The sequence below is a fragment of the Anolis sagrei genome, chromosome 3, assembly GCF_037176765.1.
Source record: "Anolis sagrei isolate rAnoSag1 chromosome 3, rAnoSag1.mat, whole genome shotgun sequence".
Lineage (NCBI taxonomy): Eukaryota > Metazoa > Chordata > Lepidosauria > Squamata > Dactyloidae > Anolis > Anolis sagrei.
The window spans coordinates 103,473,873-103,495,199 of record NC_090023.1 but is presented as its reverse complement, the minus strand read 5'-3'; the positions used below and the strand labels follow the sequence as shown (position 1 = coordinate 103,495,199).

At 42.4% G+C, this 21,327-nt stretch overlaps 2 protein-coding genes across 4 annotated transcripts in view; one reads left to right on the top strand and one right to left on the bottom strand.

The window, feature by feature from the left end:
- The window catches only part of TBC1D8 (TBC1 domain family member 8), a 60,745-nt gene extending 47,258 nt beyond the window's left edge, over nucleotides 1–13,487 (top strand). For 2 of the 3 annotated variants that reach the window (XM_060769758.2, XM_060769756.2), the window contains exons 13-20: nucleotides 1,178–1,307; nucleotides 1,460–1,558; nucleotides 2,588–2,656; nucleotides 9,520–9,763; nucleotides 10,486–10,551; nucleotides 11,218–11,307; nucleotides 11,805–11,905; nucleotides 12,612–13,487. In XM_060769758.2, the coding sequence (XP_060625741.2) occupies nucleotides 1,178–1,307; nucleotides 1,460–1,558; nucleotides 2,588–2,656; nucleotides 9,520–9,763; nucleotides 10,486–10,551; nucleotides 11,218–11,307; nucleotides 11,805–11,905; nucleotides 12,612–13,058 (1,246 nt within the window). In that variant the 3' untranslated portion in view covers nucleotides 13,059–13,487. The other variant, XM_060769757.2, reaches the window with a different exon arrangement.
- A 1,105-nt stretch (nucleotides 13,488–14,592) lies between these two features.
- Nucleotides 14,593–21,302, bottom strand: RPL31 (ribosomal protein L31). The gene is made up of 5 exons (XM_060769761.2): nucleotides 21,219–21,302; nucleotides 18,271–18,377; nucleotides 15,807–15,932; nucleotides 14,856–14,968; nucleotides 14,593–14,664 (listed from the first exon to the last, which is right to left on the bottom strand). The coding sequence occupies exons 2-5, from the start codon at nucleotides 18,375–18,377 to the stop codon at nucleotides 14,633–14,635; spliced, it is 378 nt and encodes a 125-aa protein (XP_060625744.1). The 5' UTR covers nucleotides 21,219–21,302; the 3' UTR covers nucleotides 14,593–14,632.
- Nucleotides 21,303–21,327: the final 25 nt, after the last annotated feature.

The window sequence follows — 21,327 nt, the reverse complement described above, 5'->3', positions numbered from 1 at the left end:
AGTATTTCCATGAGAAATGTGGGCCTGTTTTGGGCTGATCAGATCATTAATTAGAATTGTTGCTGTTGTGTGCCTTCAAGTCATTTCAGACATAGGGTAACCCTAAGTCTAAAATGTAGGGCAGGAGCTGGGTAAATGACCTTGAAGGATCAAATTTGATCCACTGAACTTAGTTTGTGGACCCCTGTTCTAAACCGTTGCTAATTGGATTATTGAATATTAATTAAATGACATAAAAAATAAAACTTATGTAATGACAAAAGGCTGTGCATTTCTATAACTGTACTTTCTAGAAACCAGATAATCCACTGTTATTTTGTTTCTCCTTGGACCAAGGAGCATCAGTTTACAAAAAAACATTTACAGTCAGCTCTTCATATCGATGGACTCTGTGTCCACTGATTCAACCACTCAGTGACTTGAAAATAAGTGTTTTTTAAATCACCAAAGCAAACCTTGATTTTGTCATTTTATATTAGGGATACCCATTATTATTCTGCCATTGTATATAATAGGACTTGGGCATCCACAGATTTTGCTATCAATCAGGAGTCCTGAAACTAAACATCAGCAGATACTAGATAGCAAGGTCCCACTCTATTATTTTTGAAGCAACTTCCTATTAGAGAACCAGTTTGCTTCAGTAAGAATTGTTTTAAAGAAATGAGAAATACCAAAAGCCAAGTAATGCAATGTAAGAACAGATGGAGGGAGGAATCCAGAAGTTTCTCTCAGTGGAAGAAAGGGTGCTAGTTCTGCTCTCTATAGCACCCTCCCCATCTGCTCTATAGGAGGTCCTGGTGGTACAACATGTTAAACCCTTGTGCTGGCAGGGCGGTCAGCAGTTCAAATCTGGGGAGCAGGGTGAGGTGTCTGTCACTCCAGCTTCTCATCCGGCTACATGAGAGAAGCCTCCCACAAGGTGATAAAACATCCAGGTGTCCTGTGGGCAACGTCCTTGCAGATGGCCAGTTCTCTCACACCAGAAGCAACTTGCAGTTTCTCAAGTTGCTCCTGACACGAAAAAAAGTCTGCTCTATAGTTTTGGGGAAATCTCTGTATTAAATTTAGGGAAGAGGAAATGGGGCCTTAGTGGGAGAGTCCCATTGCACAAGGGCAAATGTGTGTGCACAACATTGGGTGTTGCCTTGTGGATCTGAATATGCATTTCTTACAGGTTTTTGGATCATGTTAAGAATGAGGAAAGTCCTTTGCCACTGATCGGGAACCAGCATGCCTTTTTCAGCGATGATCTGGAACCCTGTCCCACAACAGAGATAGCAGATCTGATTCGGGATTCTTATGAGGTAATTATGAAAACAGCAGTTAATGAGTTTGAAACCAGATTTTGGAGTGAGAGTGAAAGGACTCAGTGACAGACATACTATAGTTTCTGGTTTAATTACATTGCCTGAGGTGCACTTTACGACTAAAGTAATAAGTCATTCCTGTATTCTAGAAATTTGGAGACTATTCTGTGGAGCAGATTGAGTGCATGCGCTACAAGCACAGGATCCGTGTCCTCCAGAGCCATGAAGAAACCACAAAACAAAATGTGGTGAGTGATGTGGAAATCCAAAATGTTTCAAAATTATTTTATAACCATGCCAGACATGAGCTATAAACACCAGCTTCCCCATCCTGTGTAGAACCTTACTAATAGAACCAGTAAGTAAAGTTAATGATGGTTGTGACATTTAAAGCCGTAGACGTCTCAGGTTTAGGCTATTTGGCTGATTGCATCTCTTTGTATGAACCTGCTTGGGCCCTGAGATCTTCAGGAGAGTGCCTTCTCTCGGTCCCACCTCCATTTCAAGCTCAATTGGTGAGGAGAGATAGAGCCTTCTTTCTCAGTGGCTTTCCCTCAGCTATGAAACTCCCTTCTTCCTAGGGAAGCCAGAATGGCCCCCTCCCTCCTGGCTGCAAGCGATGGCCCTTTTATTCAGACAGACTTTTGAAGGAGGAGATTTTTAAGATCAGGTTAAAGGGAGCTGTGGTTTTAGCTATGAATAGTTTCTTAATCAGTTTTAAGGACCTGAACTGTTTACTTTTAATACTTTTAATACTTAATTATATTTTAATGTTTGTGTATTTGCGGGGTTTAAATTGACTTGTATTGGTTTTACTATATATACGCCGCTTTGAGAGAGAAAGCGGGATGCAAACAATAAATAAATAAATATTAATGTCACACACCCATATGAATCTTGAAGCTGAAAAGAGCGACGTTAAGGTGCTCGATATCGGCTGTTTCCATATTTTCTTGTGCCATTCTCGAGTTTTCCAAATGGTGAAATGTTTGTCCCACAACAGGAAGAAATGTGGGGCTCTGGGCTGGTTAACTTTACAACTCTGCTTTGTAGTCCTTTTATTCCAGCAAGTAGTGGAACACGAAACATTTAGGGTTATCAAGACATCTTGCAATACGAGAATGAAAACGTTGAGCTCTTTCTGGGCAATAAGAAAATAGGTGTTGCTAAGCCACTGATAAAACAACGGGCCAGAGAAAGTGAAAAGCAGAGCAAAAGAAAAGTGATGCACCTGCAGTAGTGTCACTTTATTTTTGGTTTCCTTCCCTTTTTCTCAGCTCAGAGTGGTCATCCCAGATGTTTCCATTGTTCCAGAAGAGTTGGAAGAACTGTATGACTTGTTTAAGGTATGTATGTCTCTATTATAGAATAACGTTCTCCGAGATTTGTCCTGCTTACAACAAGGAGAGCACCGTCTTTGTAGTCCCCATCATTGCCCTCAGAATGAAAAAAAGTGTTCACCCACCAAAAAAACCTTTTGGAAGCATGAGGGGAATTTCCCCCCACTTTCTGCCTCTCTTCAGGGCTTGGAATGCCCTAGTGCCTCTTGAAACAAGAACCAGTGTAGTGCCATAGGCCAGATGTTGGACTAGAACCCTGGAACAGAGAAACCTACAAGATGGTTTTGGACAAATTGTGCTCACTCAGTCTCAAGAAGGCAATGACAACTTACCTTTGAACAGATTATTCCAAGGAAACTCCATGATATGGTTAGCCTAGGACAGAAATTACTTGAGGGCATAAAACAAGAACAAAAACCCCCCTATAATGTCATTTCTAAATGTATATAGACATATGTATAAAAATGTATTCAGAAAGCAATCCACTAAAAGCTGTTTTGAAAATACTTTAAAACCATTATGGAATTCATGGGTACTATTAGTCAAGAATTAACAGATAAGCACACAAAACAAACTGGCAAATGCCCATTTACGATGTGTATCTTAATATTTGTGCCGAAGTATTTCTGGGCTATTTAGGACCTTAGCCATGTGGAGTTCTGTGCCTTTATATCTGGGTTCAACAGCCTTTTATAGCTGTTGAACATATGGCCTTTGTTGGCTGTGGCCCACATGCATGGGTGTGGTTATGCAGCACCTATCCATTTGGGGGATTAAGAAGACTTGCCATTCTGATGCCCTGCATTTTTTCTTCGTGTCTTCCGTGAAATGCACACCTATGGGTTCTCCTGTGCGCATGCGCAGCAATCCGGAACTTCTAGAATTTTTAATGAATTTTTAAATGATTATTTAAAGAATAAACATAAGCCCCGCCCACTCTCCGCCCCCCCGGTATATCAGCCCCCGCGGGCGTCTGAGAGGTAGTTCCTTTTTCCACGCCAAACAGGCAGCATCGTCAGGACTTCTCCTTCTCTTTTTTGGACTCTGTTGGCTTTTTGACCCAGGATTCTCCCTCGACTACCAGACCTCTCCTTCCTTCGACCACGGACCGGCTGACGACCATTCTAAATCAGGCTAGATGTCTTCCCTCTGTTTTAAAAACTGCTCCTCCTGCGGGGCCAATCTCCCCGAGGCAGACAAACACTCTAAATGCCTTTTATGTCTAGGAGAGACCCACAATCTCCAGACTTGCGAGATTTGCCTTAGCTTCACGTCCAGAGCTCGCAAAGGCAGAGATGCCAGACTAAAAGCTCTCCTATACAAGCAGGCCCTGGCCCCGCAAGCTCCTCCCGCCCCTTCTCAATCCTCCCCTGTTCAAGTTACCTCCCAGCCTCCCTCCCCACGCGTTGGGGATAGGCGGGACAGAGAGCAAGCGGACTCTCCCACTGTGGAGCCGCAGAAAAAGAAATCCAAAACAGCTAAACAGACCACGAGGTCTTCAAAAGCGAAAGAAAAATCAAACAAACAAAAAAAGGGACGGCAACTCACTGGCACACAGCCCTTGAGTCCCCCTGTATTGCAGACTGTGCCTTTTCTCCCCGGTTCCACTTTGCAGCTCCAGGAACCGCTCCCTTCCCTCCTCCACATGGAAGACCCCTCCCATCTCCCTCCTCTCGAGCTCTTAGCTCCCCACATGGAGCTGTAACCCAGCCTCCTCCAGACACTTCTCTCTCCCCCCCGCCCCTCCTGCCCTCTCAAAATTCACCTCCTCCTTCACTCAGCCCTCCCCAATCCCCGGAACCGGATGAGTCACCATCCCCGGCTCAGCCCAGCGCCTCGGCACACTCCAGCGGGCGCCGCCGCCGCTCTCCATCCCCGGTTCCACGCCAGTCCACAACTCCTTCTCTTCCCCCTCCCAAAAGGACGCGCACAGTGCCTCCTTCTCACCAGCAGTCTTATGGATACCAGGAATACCCTTATCACATGTACCCTCCCCCTCCTCCCTTCCCTGTTTATCCCTTCTACTACCCCCCCCCCCCCGATTCATTCAGGGGAATCCATCCACCTCATTACCCTGATCCAAACTTTCCCCAACCCCCGCGTGAACCTCCTTCCGCTACACTCTCTCGTCCCCCAAATCCCCAAGGGGAGATGGATCCCCAGGGCTTTACTTTGGAACCTACCATGCCCCCCCAAATAGAAACAGATACAATCGATTTGGAGTCCACAGATGACACACCAGTCATTCAAGATCCCCAACCAGACCCTGACCCTTCCCCTCAACATTTAGAAGATTTTAAAAAATTCTCAGCTCTGTTAATAAGACTTGCCAAAGCCCTAAACCTTGCCACTCCTGAACCTTCAGATACTGTGTCAGATCAATGTTTTACATCCACTGAACAACAAACACCTACATCTACTGTGTTGCCCACACTTCCATTTCTCTTGAAAATTCTAAAAAATACAGGAGTTGCCCCAGCCTTGGTTCCAGCAACCCCTAAAAGAGCAGAAAATTTATACCGTATTGATCTTTCCACAGCCTCATGGCTCTCTAAGATGCCTAAGGCAAACTCTGTGGTGACCGATGCTCAACCAAAACCTATCCAAAGAAACCAAGCAGCCCCCTCTGACAAAGAAGGGAGGAAGCTAGACGCTATGGCCAAAAAATTCTATTCCTCAGCATGCCTTTTTGCACGCATGGCCCATTATGGGGTTTACATGAGTGTTTACCAGACTTTACTCTGGAACAAGATATCCCCATACCTAGAACTCTTACCACCAACTGAGCAACCACTGGCTAAGGCTTTCCAACAAGAAGCCCTTCTCTTAGCCAAACTGCAAAAAGACCTAGCAAGAAACACTGCTGATAATTCTGGGAAACTAATTGCAGGATCAGTAGCCCTTCGTCGTCATGCATGGCTTAGAGCTGCTATCCTTTCTCAATCTCAACGTTCTCTCATTGAGGACCTCCCTATGGATGAGGCAGGCCTATTCAACCCTGAGACTGACTCACAACTAAAACACTCTCATGAGATGAAACAAACAGTGTACAAATATGACCAACAACCGTACACTTACCAACGACAGCGCTGGGGCTCCTACTATTATCGCCCCCACTTTTATAACAAACCTTACAACACCTCATTCTACAGAGGACGACAACGACCATATGCGCCCACTGCAGCTACGAGACGCCCTCCACTTCCCTCAAGAGGTCAGTACCGTGGTACCAGACCCCCAAACAACAACAAAAGACGTTTTTAGCATATCCTTCCCTCCCCCTCCAACCACCCAACACCTCACTTACCTCAATAGACTACATTCATTCCTCCCACAGTGGCAATCCATAACCACAGACACTTGGGTCCTTGATATAATTGATAGAGGTTATGCAATTGAGTTTGATGACTACCCACCTGTTGGGAAAGTCATCATCACACAACCCTCCCAGACCATATGGGACGAGGTTCACTCCTTGCTCATTAAAGGAGCAATCTCCTCCATACCTTCACACACATCTAACATCTGCTTCTATTCTCATTACTTTCTCATAGAGAAAAAAGATGGCGGACTACGGCCCATTTTGGACCTCCGCAAACTCAACACCTTCATCACCCCACGCAGATTTCGCATGGTCACTCTTCCCAACATTCTTCCCTTCATTCCCGAAGGGGCATGGTTAGCAACAGTTGACCTATGAGATGCATACTTCAACATCTCAATTAGACACTCCCACCGAAGGTTTCTTACCTTCACGGTCCAAAATTACCATTTTTCGTTTAATTCTCTACCTTTTGGCTTGTCCACCGCCCCCAGGGTGTTTACAAAATGCATGGCGGTCATAGCCGCACACCTCCGCCAACAAGGCATAACAGTTTTCCCGTACCTGGATGACTGGATGTTGGCCTCGACTTCAAAGTCTCAATTATGCACAGATATTCACTACACCTTATCTCTTTTACAGGATCTCGGCTTAGTGGTGAACCACGAAAAATCGCATCTTCAACCAACACAACGCATCCAATTCATAGGAGCCATCATAGACTCCAGACTCCAAAGAGCCTTCCTCCCAGAGGACCGCTTTTTGAAACTCCAACAAGCTATTCTTTCACTCATCCAAACACAACAGGCCTCGGCCTGGGCCATCCAATCTATACTTGGCCATATGGCATCTACCACCAGCGTAACCCCCTTTGCCCGGCTTCGGATGAGGCCTCTGCAGAACTGGTTCATCAGAACTTTCGACCCCCTCCACGATCCACAGTCCCGAATCCTCCACCCTCCACACGTGGTGCTACGCTCCCTCACATGGTGGACAAGAGTACACAATGTTCGCCTAGGCATGCCATTCATACAACCACATCCATCCATGTCCCTGACAACGGACGCCTCCAACTCAGGCTGGGGAGCACATCTCAAGGGATTCAAAATCAGCGGTCACTGGCTCCCTCAGGAGCGCTGCTTCCACATAAATGCACTAGAAATGATGGCGGTGGAGAAGGCCCTTCGAGCCTTCGCCCGCATCACCTCCAACCATATAGTCCAAATAGTAACAGACAATACTGCAGTCAAATATTACATCAACAAACAGGGGGGAACTCGATCCCAAACACTGACGTCAATCTCAACTCGCATCTGGGAATGGTGCATTCAGAAAAACATCCTCCTCTCGGCCATCCACCTACCGGGCCAAGACAACACATTGGCAGATTCACTAAGCAGAACATCAAAGAACAACCACAAATGGCATCTCCACATGTCCCAATTCCAAGCCATCACACACAAATGGGGGACGCCCGCAATAGATCTGTTCGCGTCCCCAATGAACACCCACTGCCCAACATACTGCGCAAGACTCCTCCCTCACGCATCCCCAGGTTGTCTTGGGGACGCCTTCCTCTTCCAATGGACACTGAACTTCATCTACATTTTTCCACCCCTCCCTCTCCTATCCCCAGTCATAGCCAAGATAATTCAGGACAACTTGGATTGCATCCTGATCGCCCCTTGGTGGCCACGCCAACATTGGTTTGCCACACTCCTCCAAATTTCCAACACGGAATACTTCCATCTGGATCCCTTGCCAGACCTCCTCACGGTGGAGAACGGGCTCGTTCTCCACCCAGACCTCCCCTCCCTCCGCTTAACGGCATGGAGGATCAGACCACAATGAATCTATCAGAGGAGGTATCACGCATACTCCTCGCTGCTCATAAACCATCCACCACAAAGTCTTATGCCTATAAGTGGTCATTATTCACGACATTCACAAAATCAGTTGGACACAACCCTTCTACAGCTCCCGTCTCCATAGTGCTAGACTTCCTAGTCCACCTTTCTAATAAAGGTTTTTCCCTCTCTTCAGTTAAGTGCTACCTAGCTGCTATATCATCCTTTAGAAGAAAACGTGGCTTGCCGTCCCTTTTTCAAGATCATTTGGTTCAATTGTTTTTAAAAGGATACAAAAATATCCACCCGCCTGTCGCCCCCCCTCCCCCACAATGGAGCCTAGAGCTGGTGCTATCCCAGCTATCAAAGCCGCCTTTTGAGCCCATGGCCTCCAATGACATATCTCACCTCTCTTGGAAAACAGCATTCCTGGTGGCTATCACCTCGGCCAGAAGAGCCAGTGAACTCACGGCCCTCAGATCGGACCCACCGTACGTGAGGTTCCACGATGACAAGGTTGTCCTTCGTACCGATGTCACTTTCTTAACTAAAGTAGTCTCTCACTTCCACATGTCTCAAGACATCATACTACCAGCGTTCTTCCCGAATCCATCGTCTCCACTTGAGGTGGCCCTCCATTCATTGGATGTTAAGAGGGCCATTTCATTCTATTTGCATAGGACATCCCCTCATAGGAAATCCCCAAGGCTCTTTTTAAAATACAGGAAAGACATGATGGGGCACCCTGTCTCTTCCCAGGGCATAGCCTCTTGGATCGTTTCGACGATCCGACTAGCCTACCAATTGGCAGGAAAGCAACCACCATCTCGCGTGGTGGCCCACTCAACCAGATCACTCTCCACCTCCCAAGCCTTTTTGCGTGGAGTTCCGCTTGACCAGATCTGTAGAGCGGCAACGTGGTCCACACCGTCCACGTTTGCATCACACTACAAACCGGATGTATTGGCCAAGAAGGATGCAGCCTTCGGCAGAGCTGTACTGTTTTCCTGTGTGGCATGACCCACCTCCAGGTCAGTAGCTTGCTATTCACCCATAGGTGTGCATTTCATGGAAGACACGAAGAAAAAATAAAGGTTGCTTACCTGTAACCGTATTTCTTCGAGTGTCTATCCGTGAAATTCACACAACCCGCCCATCCTCCCCTCTGTCATGCCTCCATTAAGCTTCTATTTGGCGCTGGGGGAACTACCTCTCAGACGCCCGCGGGGGCTGATATACCGGGGGGGGGGGGGCGGAGAGTGGGCGGGGCTTATGTTTATTCTTTAAATAATCATTTAAAAATTCATTAAAAATTCTAGAAGTTCCGGATTGCTGCACATGCGCACAGGAGAACCCATAGGTGTGAATTTCACGGATAGACACTCGAAGAAATACTGTTACAGGTAAGCAACCTTTATTTATTTTCTGGTGTCCTACTAAAATTTGCTTGACACGTCATAACCACACTGTGGGAGTTGAAGCCCAAAATACCTGGAGGGCCCAAGTTTATCCATGCCTGCCCTAAACTCTACAAATATGAAAAGGACCAACACTTATTTTCCTATGTTCATTACATAGTAAACAACCCTGACAGTATACATTATTATGTGCTTGTGTTAATATGCTGTTTTAACTTGGATTTAAATATTTGCTCTGCAACAGATGTTTTCTTTCTAAATTTGTATTTTCAAAAAATTTAGAAAGAACATTTAATAAGCTGCTATTGGGAATGGAATAGTGCGGTGGTAATTCAACGCCATGACCCCAGCAGACCTTATGCTGAGCAATATAGGATTGACTGTCATCAATTCACAAACCTTTATAAGCTTGTGTCACCCTGGACATGTGGAGAACATACCGAGGTTGTAGCAGAAAGACTGTTCCGGCTCCTGGATGAAAACATGGATCACCTGATTGAATTCAAAGCTTTTGCTGGGTGTTTAGGTAACTATGGGGAATTTTCAGAAGGGGATATACTGCTGCATATGGGTTTCATCACTGTGTGCTTCTTTGGGTAATTTGGCCACTAGGAATCATAAAGTTGCTTTTCCTACTGATAGCTGCACATAGCTAGAATTGATCTTCTAAAGTCTACAGGGTGTCATTTCATTTGGCACTGTGAAGCACTTATCCACTGTTACCCTTTTAGTTTGCTTTTCCAACTTGAATAGAAACTTGGGAAAGATACTACCACCTCAAGGCTTACAGTCAAGTGTCACTCATTAAAGTTACCTTTTAATTCTTTTAAACACAAAAGAATTAGTAATTAACTTATGGAGTCCCTGGTGGCGCAATGGGTTAAACCCTTGTGCCGGCAGATTGAGCTCCCTTTGTCAGCTCCAGCTCTTCATGTGGGGACATGAGAGAAGCCTCCCACAAGGATGGTAAAACATCAAACATCCGGGCTTCCCCTGGGTAACATCCTTGCAGATAGCCAGTTCTCTCACACCAGAAGCGACTTGCAGTTAAGTCACTCCTGACTTAGATAGCCAGTTCTCTCACACCAGAAGCGACTTGCAGTTAAGTCACTCCTGACACACAAAACCCAAAAACCTATGAACATTTCAGTTTTAGAAAGCTTTGTATAACATTGTTTTCCTTCACTGTTTTGTATAGTGAGAAATGATAAAAGGAAGGTCAAGTCTCTGGTACCTTTTCTCTTTCAGATACAATGTACAATGGAGAAATGAATGAAAAAATAAAACTGTTGTACAAGCTGCACATTCCTCCTGGTAAGAATTTTCATTTTGTATTGCCTAGTTTATGTCAACACATGACTTTCTTGTATATATATACCTTACAGTACATTTTGTTTTAGTTTAGCTTGCATTTGGCAAGCCATAATGTATATTGCCATTTTTATACAGAATTGTCCAATTTGGGTAGCTTGCAATCCTCTCAGCAGCACCTTTCTCTTCGTGAAGCCCATAAACTTCTTCTCGTTTTCTTCCCAGCCTAGGGGCTATAACTGCAGCTAAAAACATGACAATCCCAGTATAACCTTTTCAGTCTGGACCTAGATAGATAGAAATAAAAAATAAGGTTGTTATAGGTTTTTCAGGCTATATGGCCATGTTCTAGAGGTATTCTCTCCTGACGTTTCGCCTGCATCTATGGCAAGCATCCTCAGAGGTCGTGAGGTCTCACAACCTCTGAGGATGCTTGCCACAGATGCAGGCGAAACGTCAGGAGAGAATGCCTCTAGAACATGGCCACATAGCCCGAAAAAACCTACAACAATCCAGTGATTCAGGCCATGAAAGCCTTTGACAATAAAAAAATAAGTTTGGAACCAAATGTGGAAGCAACAGAATACTGATCTCCTCCAATAATTGCTAAAGCTGGTTTGGGTATGGTGTAATTCTGTGATCATAAATAAAGTTAGTTTGTTTTTATAGCACTCACAGAAGATGACAGAGACAGCCAGTCACCCCTAAGGAATCCTTTGTTGTCAACCTCAAGACCACTAGTAATTGGGAAATCTAATGGTAAGCTATCTGATTTTTAGGTGCTCATTTAAGAACAATTTGCTTAATTTTCTTAACTTGTTGAATTTGCTTCCACGTGATTTTTTTTCATGTGAGGAATGACTTGAGGAACTGCAAGTTGCTTCTGGTGTGAGAGAATTGGCCATCTGCAAGGACGTTGCCCAGGGGAACGCCTGGGGAGCTGGAGCTGACAAAGGGAGCTCAGCCCACTCTCCCTGGATTCAAACCGCTGACCTGTCAGTCAGCAGTCCTGCTGGCACAAGGGTTTAACCCATTGCACCACTAGGGGTGCCTTCCACAAGATAGTGGTGGCCACCAATTTAGTTGACTTCAAAAAGGAATTAAGCAAATCCTAGTGTTCTCTAAGACTGTTAGAGGCAGTTGTTGGGTAACAACAGGAGGGGATATTACCCAGCTTGATCTTCTGTTTTCTTGTTCAGAACTCACAGCTTTGTATCTTGCCATGGATTGTACCTTAATTTTATCTTTTTAAACAGGTGACACCATAGATTATCAGAAGCAGTTGAAGCAGATGCTCAAAGACTTAGCCAAAGAAAAAGATAAAAAGGCAGAAAAAGAACTACCAAAAATGAGCCAGGTGAGAGATCATGGACTGCAAAACATACAGTTCTTTGTACAGATATGTAGTACCTGGTATGGATGTAACTGTGTTTTGTTTAACAGGTAGTTCTTGCTTGAAGAGACTAATAGGAGATTTTAGCAGAAAGCAACAACTAGACTTGTTGAACCTGTCGTTCATTTTAGGTTGTATTTCTATACTGTAAGAAAAGTAGCAGACTTTTTTTCTGAAAGGCAATAGCAGGGACACCCATCACTTCAATTTCACACTGCAGGAAGCACACAGGGATTTTAGTGAACCTCTATTTCCACGTGAAAGTAAAATCGCCTTCAGGTGATTCTTTGATCTCCCACAAAGGCAGGCAGGGAAAGGTGCGTAGACATTCACCAACTAATGAAATCATTATCAGCATAATTTCTATTAGTATTAAGATAGTTTGTGTGACCATTTTGGGGCTAGTAGAGCAGAGCTGAGCAAACTAATAATCCTGGAAACAATTCATATTAGTCACTCCCCAAAAACAAAAACTAGAACTTCATCTGTTTTTCAGGTGTTGCAGTTCCAAGGGCAGCAAAAAGATGGGCAGGACAAATATGGCCACATGCTACAAAACCTATGGAATAATCCTCCCGTGGAATAATCCTATGGAATGGAAGAATCCTCCTCTTTCATGAAAACTCTATGTAACATACTCCTTCCTAAATATTCTCTTTTGTTTTTCTAGCGAGAGTTCATCCAGTTCTGCAAGACTTTGTACAGCATGTTTCATGAAGATCCAGAGGAAAATGAGTTGTATCAAGCCATTGCTACAGTGACTACTCTGCTACTTCAGATTGGAGAAGTGGGTCAAAGAAGCACAAGCTCAGGCTCAGATGATTTTCCGGAGGACTTCCAGGCGGAGGCCTCTACCTCAGATCAAGATGTGGTTTTTACCGACACTGTGAAGACCCCTAAAAATGTACCCTTGTCAATGGCCGAAGGGGACTGGAATATTTCTTTTGAACACATCTTGGCATCCCTATTAACTGAACAGTCTCTGGTCAACTTCTTTGAAAAATCTTTAGAACTGAAACCAAAATTGGATAATGCAAAGCTAGCTCAATATAGTTTGAGAACAAATGGCACAAGTCAGCTCTCACGGGGTGAGACGGAACAGCTAAGTGTAAATTGACAAATGTCCAGGAGAATGCCTATGTTTCACCAAAGCACATTTTGAAATGTTGTGTGTATTAGACCTTTTTGATGCCTTGGTGGTCTGATAAATGCAGTTGAACTTTAAAGCCAAAATGTTCTGACACTATGGTTTTCTTCTTGAATGTAACTGTAAAAGAAAACATTTTCCCTTTGAGGATACTGTAAATGTGTTAACTGGTTCTACAAACAAAACCACCCTTATTGTCATCTTTGGCTACTGTCTGCAAATTTTATGTATGATTGTCTTTTTTGCACTAATACTGAAGACGTTTCAATGCTGGTAATTGAAACTTAATATATTTGACTCAAGGTTTGTAGGTCTTGCTCTGTTCAATGTAGATGGAGGGTGCTTTTCATGTCTATTATGAGTGTGTGCACTTTTCAATTAAAAAAAACCTCTTTTGCATCTGTTGTTTGCACCTCTGAATTACTCTCTTGATCAATGTTTTCATTAATCCAGTGTTGTTTGTGGTGGAACATTTATTTTCTTAATCACTGGAGCTTCCATGAAATTAACTGTCCTGCTGTCAGGCAGAAGTGGAGTCACAGCATTATTAGTACCGTCTTCCCTCCCCTCTTAGACAGCATTTACTTCCTTTGACCAGGGGCTTCTCTAAACTACCCCCCCCCCCCCAAATCCAGTTACAATTCAGGTTATTCAGCCCACACCTACCTGTAAATTCAACTAGCCCCATTATTTTTCCTAGCAGAGCTCCACTGGAGATTTGTTGGCTTGGACATCAGAAATTAATGTGATCAATGGCAAGGAAACAGCCTGATTAACCCCTGACCGCTTGTTCTCAGCAAGCAGCTCCCACAGCAGTGCTCTGCCAGGAAGCTGTTTGGCAGGGACTCACCCCTCACTTCCCAGTGCAAAAACTAAGAAATCTTTGCTATCTGAAGGCATGCATCCCAGCAAGTAGTAGTGGACGTGTTTTATAAGAAAGGCTACCCAACTATCTGCCCTTCTCATCTCCCCCACCCCAAAGCCACTTCAATCAAGATTGTATGCATGCAGCAACACTAACATGTCAATATTTTCCTGGAAACTACTGAGCAAGAAGAGTTTTGAAATATCACATTAAAGTAGCATTTCTCAACCTACGGGTCAGGACCGGGAGGGGGGGGGGGTTGTGAGAGGGTGTCAGGGTCACCAAAGACCATCAGAAAACACAGTATTTTATGTTGATCATGGGGATTCTGTGAGGGAGGTTTGTCCCAATTCTATTGTTGGTGGGATTCTGAATGCTCTTTTGATTGTAGGTGAACTAAAAATCCCAGCAATTACAATTCACAAATGTTAATGTTATTTTCCCCAACCTCCACCAGTGTTCACATTTGGCCATATTGAGTATTTATGCCAAGTTTGGTCCAGGTCCAAAAGTATCAGAAAAAGTACCTTCAAATCATGTGAAATTACATGTTCTGACTTCAAACTATTTCAAACAATACTGCCAATCTGTGAACTGTGGTACATGAGCCCTCAAAAATAGGTACTTTCACCAAGAAACTTGTTAGGATCACTTTTACAATTTTTATTGTTATAAAAGTTTAGTTTTCATCCACATTGACCGTCTGTAGACCTGTGAATAAGAAAAAGAAAAAAAGGGAACTTGTGTAAATAGTTGAATATACCAATCTGAAGTTAGCAAACATCAGCTTCAGATTCCATACACAGATAAACGCTAAAGAGACTAGTAAAATACAGCCCACACAGCAGAAACTTCAAATTTTCCTCCATTATTCAACAACAACTACAACAAAAGTCACTTACTTTTGAAAGTGGTCACGGGCACGTACGTAACCAGTGTGTACAGTTTATTGGGTGAATCTTCATCTTCATTGCGTTTTCGAGACAAACGCACACGGATGCGATAAGGAACGTTCCTACAAAATATTTGTAAATGTGATTGCATTTAATATTTACTTGCTTAAGCCAGCAATTAACAGTGAATACAGAATTCCAATTTTGTAATGCTAATGCAGAAAAATTTCTCAAGCTATTCTTCAGAACTAAGAAAAACTCAAAAGTCTTGAATTACTCATGAGATTTATATCTGTAAAACATTAACTATGAATATTACCATTTAGTACTTGATTACTTTGAAAACAGTCCTCTGATGTTTAAAATACTTCAACCATGCAAACAATCTACAGTGAGGAACAAAATGGTTAGTCTAGCCAGTGGTTCCCAACCTTTGGTTTTCCAAGTGTTTTTGGAATTCAGCTCCCACAATTCCTAACAGTTGGTAAGCTAGATGGGGTTTCTGGGAATTGAAGTCCAAAACAAGTGGAAGACCAAATGTTGAGAACCATTGGTAGACAACTGAATCCAGAATCATTGGAAGTAAATATTCCAAGGTGTAATAATAGTAATAATCACTATTACTATTTAGTGCCATATTCCACTTGTTTTAGTCTTGGCAGTTTGTTTGTGCATTGAAAATGAAGAAATAATGCCCAAACATTTGAATCAGCATTTTAAAAAAAAGGTTTGCAGAACTGTTAAGACTGGGAAAAAACTTACAGCTCAGCCCCAAAATTTATACCAATTTGTTTGACACAACTCAATTAGGATTCAGATATATTACAATGACATTTGTATCTTTTGCAATAACTTTAGTATGTATATCAATATAACAGTTCTCAGAATGAGATTTTTAGCAATAGCTTCCTTTTCCATCAGCAAAGGAAGTAAGTTTGTTCTGAACTGTCTAAAATATACCTTATTCCTTTTGCCCAGACAGCTTTGTTTAAGCGGGTGTCAATGCGTACATCTGGAGTCCCCATTTCTTTCATTGCAAATTTACGGATCTCCTTTAGAGCACGAGGTGCCCGCTTTTTGAAGCCCCTAAATGCAAAAATATGAATTAGGTGAGACAAAACAGCTTTAAAACCCGAGGAGCCCATATTTGTACATATAGCTCAAAAAAGGGAACAATATACAACAACAGAAAAGCAAAGATACTACCATTCTAGAAAAATAAGTTTCAACAATAAGGTGGAGGACAGGTTAAGAATCAGTGTCACAGTTTTTGTAAACAGTGGTGTTGCCAGTCCTAAATCTCTGGGTGCCAATCTGGAGTCCCATAAACCAGACTGCTTCCAAAAGCCACATTTTCAGCAGTCTGGGAAATGCATTAGGCTGGGAATCAAGGTAGCTACTGTCTGGTCTTCTCTGCATTTGAACCTTTCCCCCACTCTCTGAGGTACAGACACAAGGAGAGAGAGCAAGCAGTCTCAGCCCACTCAGCATCCCCAAAGATAGACTCTTCTACTCTTGCTTTTGAGGAAGTGAAGTTATTTGTCTCCAAATAAATGCATTTCAGACACAAGTGGGCCACAAATTGAAAGCAATGGAGTCTCCAGTCACTTCATTACTTTTAATTTCTTCTGCTGTTCCCAGTCACATCACTGTTAAATTACTCCTTTTTCCTGCTCAGCATTGTGATGAGTATGAACTCCAAATAGCCTGTTATAAACAGGAAAGATGCTGAATCTGTTCCACTGTCCATCAACAGTACACGAGAAAGCCTACTTCCTCTTTTCCTCTTGATGTCAAGTGCCAACAGCTTAAAAATATTATCCTACACAGACTAGTCAGTGAGTCGTGAATTTAAAAGCAGCCTTACATCCTCATCCAATGGAGTCCAAACACAAGGAAACAACTCTGTATTCAAAATATTTTTATCTTTCTTATCCCAGTATTACAAATCCTTAGTATTTATATTTATTTGTAATACAAAGTCTTACATGTTAGTTATCAGTCTTTTTGCTTGTACCACCGCCAAAATGAACAAACACTGTATTTTGTTTTTAAGGCGTTTACCCAAACATATGCTTTTTAAGTCACATAGTTTGGTGCCACGAACACTTAAAAACAGGGCCATAAAAGCAGGACTAGGAACAGCCTGTGCCGCTAAGGAAGTCCTTTTCCTTCCTTTTCTCAAATACTCTTTCAAAAGCTTGCAAACACAAGTCATGTAGCTCATTAGGTGAAAGATAAGCATCAGGATGTCCTCCAGATGTACTACAGGGCCCATCATCCCTGCCAGCAAGGCCAATGAGCAGGGATTATGGGAGATTCAGACCAAAAGACTTGACAGCAACCATGCTGCCTACTCTTGTGAACCATTTTTTACCATGCTTTTTATTTTCAATTTACAAATTCAAAACAGTGAAAAAGATTTATATACATGTATATATGCATGAACCAATGCAATACTTCCAAACATCTATACAATATTCCTGTTTGGTTATGCTCTTCCCCCTTCTCCAACCTTCCCCAATTTAGTGACTTCCCGTCCCTTGGATTGGAGACATTCATATATAATTCTGTTCTTCCTTCCTGTTACATTGTTTTTCTAATTTTCCTTCTGGCATGGTATTTATTATTGATAAGATTCCCTACACAGATTCTGAACAGGTTAAACTATGAAGCCGTCTATAAAAACTTTCCCTTCCTCCTTTTTTAAAACATAGTTTAGAAATGGTTCCCAGTCCTTGATAATAGTTTTTTTGTGTGTTCTTCCTTCCTTCATAATTGCTAATTTGCCCATTTCTGTTATTTTAAAGTCTTTAACTATCCATTCTTCTATTGTTGGGAGGGTTGCCTTCTTCCAGAACTGTGCATATACTATTCTTGCTGCTATAATCATGTAGTGTAATACTTTATAAATTAGTAATTCTTCTGGTTATTTGATATTACCAATAAAAAATAATTCGGGCTCCAATTGTATCTTTGAATGAAAATTTTCTTGCAGCATTTTTGCATCTTGGCCCAGAATCATTTTGCTTTTTTACAGGACCACCACAAGTGGAAAAAGTTCCTTCCTGTTCTTTACATTTCCAGCAGTTGTTGTTTCTTCCCTTACACATTTTAGCTACTTTTGCTGGGGGTCAGGTACCTCAACAATTTTTTAAAACTCTGTTGGCAGTTCCTAGTCTATATTAACGTAAAAGAAATGAATTTCTTTTTGCATATAAAAACCACCATCTTGCAGGGTGCTCTATAGGAAAAGCCTTCCTCAGCAGAAAACAATATGGATAATGCCTTCACAGAGATGCAGGTGGGAAGTGAATTAAAAATCCAATGTAAACATATCTTGTGCCAATCTTCAGCAATCCCTCAGATCAGCACACAAATGCACAAGAAACATAAACACGGGGGGAAAAGAAAAGCTTCTTACACGCCATGGATCCGTTTGTGAATGTTTATAGTATATTCCCGAGTAACCACCTCATTGATGGCTGATCGCCCTTTCTTCTTTTCGCCACTTTTCTTTGCGGGGGCCATCTATATCAGACAAGAGAACATTTAAAGTGCACAACATAGCACAGTCCACTAATATAAAGAACGCACAATATAGCACAGTCCACTAATTTAAAGAAGCACCATTCCCCAAGTGTCATCAGGCGCATTATTAGATCTTTCCCAAATTTTCTGCAAGCATCCCTAAAGAGGAAATAAAGCCACCATTGAATGAATGGAACAATACCAGCAGATTCCTCCTGCCTGATGAGAAGGATCTACTCCAAAGCTGATGAAAATCTTACTAAATAGCAAAAGTCCTCTCAAATGAGACTGCATTTTGTCAGTGCTTATTACAGGTCTCCCTTCAAAACTCATCTTATACATTACTTCAGCAACCTTTTTGTCATTACATCACCACTGACTTTCCTTAAAGGCTCCAGATCTTCAAGTGCTCCCTGATCTCCAGAGGGTACCCATTCATTCATGCACTTGAAAGCCCAGAGGTGCTAAAATTAGTACTGTTGCCATACAATTTCTATGGGGGTTTCCTACCAATTCTCAAAGCTGTCTTTTCTAACTTATTTGTATATAGCTTCAAAAGACAGACTGAGGTTCAAATGGGATACTATACAGAAATGAGTGTTCTGCCCAAAATGGGAAAGGCCAAATTCTTATCTTATGAGATACTGTCTCTGTTCTCTCCTCCCTCCCCCAATATAATATATGTTGATTTGCTTAGTTATTGTGGAGTTATTTTATTTTGCTTATTGTTTGATTTGCTTTGTTATTGTGATGTTACGTTTTTATTGTATTGTGTTTTGAGGCTTCGGCCTGTGTAAGCCGCATTGAGTCCTCCGGGAGATGCTAGCGGGGTACAAATAAAGTTAATAATAATAATAATAATAATAATAATACTGTATTCCCTCTAACAGTGAGTACAGGTGAGAAGCATCCCATTTTCTAAATGCTTGAGAACAGAAGCAATTTCGGAATACCCGCATTTCAGATTGTAGTAAGTCCTCTAAGAACTGAAACCAAAATTGAGAAATAAGAAGGAACCAGCAATATTCTGAAGAACAGTAGTTATCAACTTTCAAATATTTCTGGACTTTAGTTCTCAGAAAATCTAGCCATCATGGGCAATGGCCAGGGATTGTGGGAACTAAAGTCCAAAACATCTTGAGGACTCAAGTTTTAAACATCCTTTATAGAAATACCAAACCAAAAGAAAACATATAAAACTCACTAACACCAGTAAAACAAAATGTATGGACATCATCTCCCCACTCCAGTAATTCAACATTAGGCAGCCACACATCCTGGTGTCTAATTGGAGGAGATGAACAAAGACCAAGGAATTGAGTTCAATGCACAGCAACTAGAAGATACTGTATTGTCCTATACTCCAGTTCCAGGGTGAGAAAACCAAAAACCAACTCGTGCCTGAAGGCCTAACTAGCACTTGAGCCAAAGCACTCTTCCCAGGATACAGTGCAATATTTTGATGCTGACCCCAATGAGAAGAATAAAGAAATTAACTCAGAACTGAACAAAATGCACACAATGACTACTGTGCCAGATCCAAAACTTTTCAAGAAAAATTATCTTTATGCATCTATTAACATATTAAAGACAGAAATAATAGCACAACCGTTCAGTCCCTTTCTCCTTTATGGAGCATAAATAAAATAAGGCAGTGATTTAACCCTGAATCTTGAACTTGCCATCAGCTGGGAGCTCCTCTCCCCAGCACCAACTGCTGCTCTGGGCCAGAGTGAAGAAAGAGGGGGCCAGGAAGACAGTTCCAACTTATCTCTTGTGCTATACTAATAATATAATATATATAATATTATAATGTAATATAATATTGTATTATTAGTAGTACTATTGTATCACATTACATTATATATTATAATTATATGAAATGAATTCTATATTTAATATTACATGTAATATTACTAATAATATTACATTCTAATGGTATAGTACAATATAGTAATATATAATACTGATATTATGCTATGCTAATAATGTAATATATTTTATGTATATATGTCTTGTAAGCTGCTCTGAGTCCCCTTCAGGGTGAGAAGGGTGGCATATAAATGTCGCAAATAAATAATATAATATATTGTATGTATAAGTATTGTGTAAGCCATTCTGAGTCCCCTTCGGAGTGAGAAGAGTGGCATATAAATCTCGTAAATAAATAAACAAACTGTTTTAAGAGTTTAAAGGCTTGTCCCCAAGTCTTTTCCAACGTTGATATATTCAGATTGTCCCCTTCTCGGACCTCCTTTTTGATCAGGTCATGCTGTTAATAGTTGCAGTCCCCTTTCCTCCATCTCCCACTATCTCAGTTGATACACAGGTTGATTATCCCTAATCCAGAAGGCCCAAATACTCCAAAATTGCCCAGGCGGGAGGCCGAGACAGTGGCACCTTTGCTTTCGGATTAGGGTCAACGTACCCTAACTTTATCTCATGCAAAAACATTTGAAATTACTGTGCATGAAATAACCTCTAGCCAATCTGTTATGAAATATAAATGAATGTCGTGGTTTGGACTTGAGTGCCACGTCCACGAGATCCTATTATATATATATAGAAATATCCCAGAACCTCCAACACTTCATTTCGTGTGAGTGAGGCTCAACCCGGAACAGCCGACGTAGGCCCGAGAGGAAGCGGGCCCAAGTGGGGAGGGGGGCGGAGGAATGGTTGACTCTTCTGACAAGACTTCCATCCCTGCCTAAGAAACGCCCAGCCCAACGTTTGCCCCACCGCCCCGGGCAACCAGGCCAGCTCGGACCCCGGGCTCAGCTGGCCCCTCAGAGGCGGATGGCTCCGGATAACGCGAGGGCCGAAGCGGGGCCTACTCACCCTGCTCAGGACCAGACCGAAAAGGAGGGCGCGGGGCACCACGGGAGGAAACCAAGGGAGGCGGAAAAACCAGAGAGACGCGCATGGATGGAAGGCGCGGGGAGCGGCT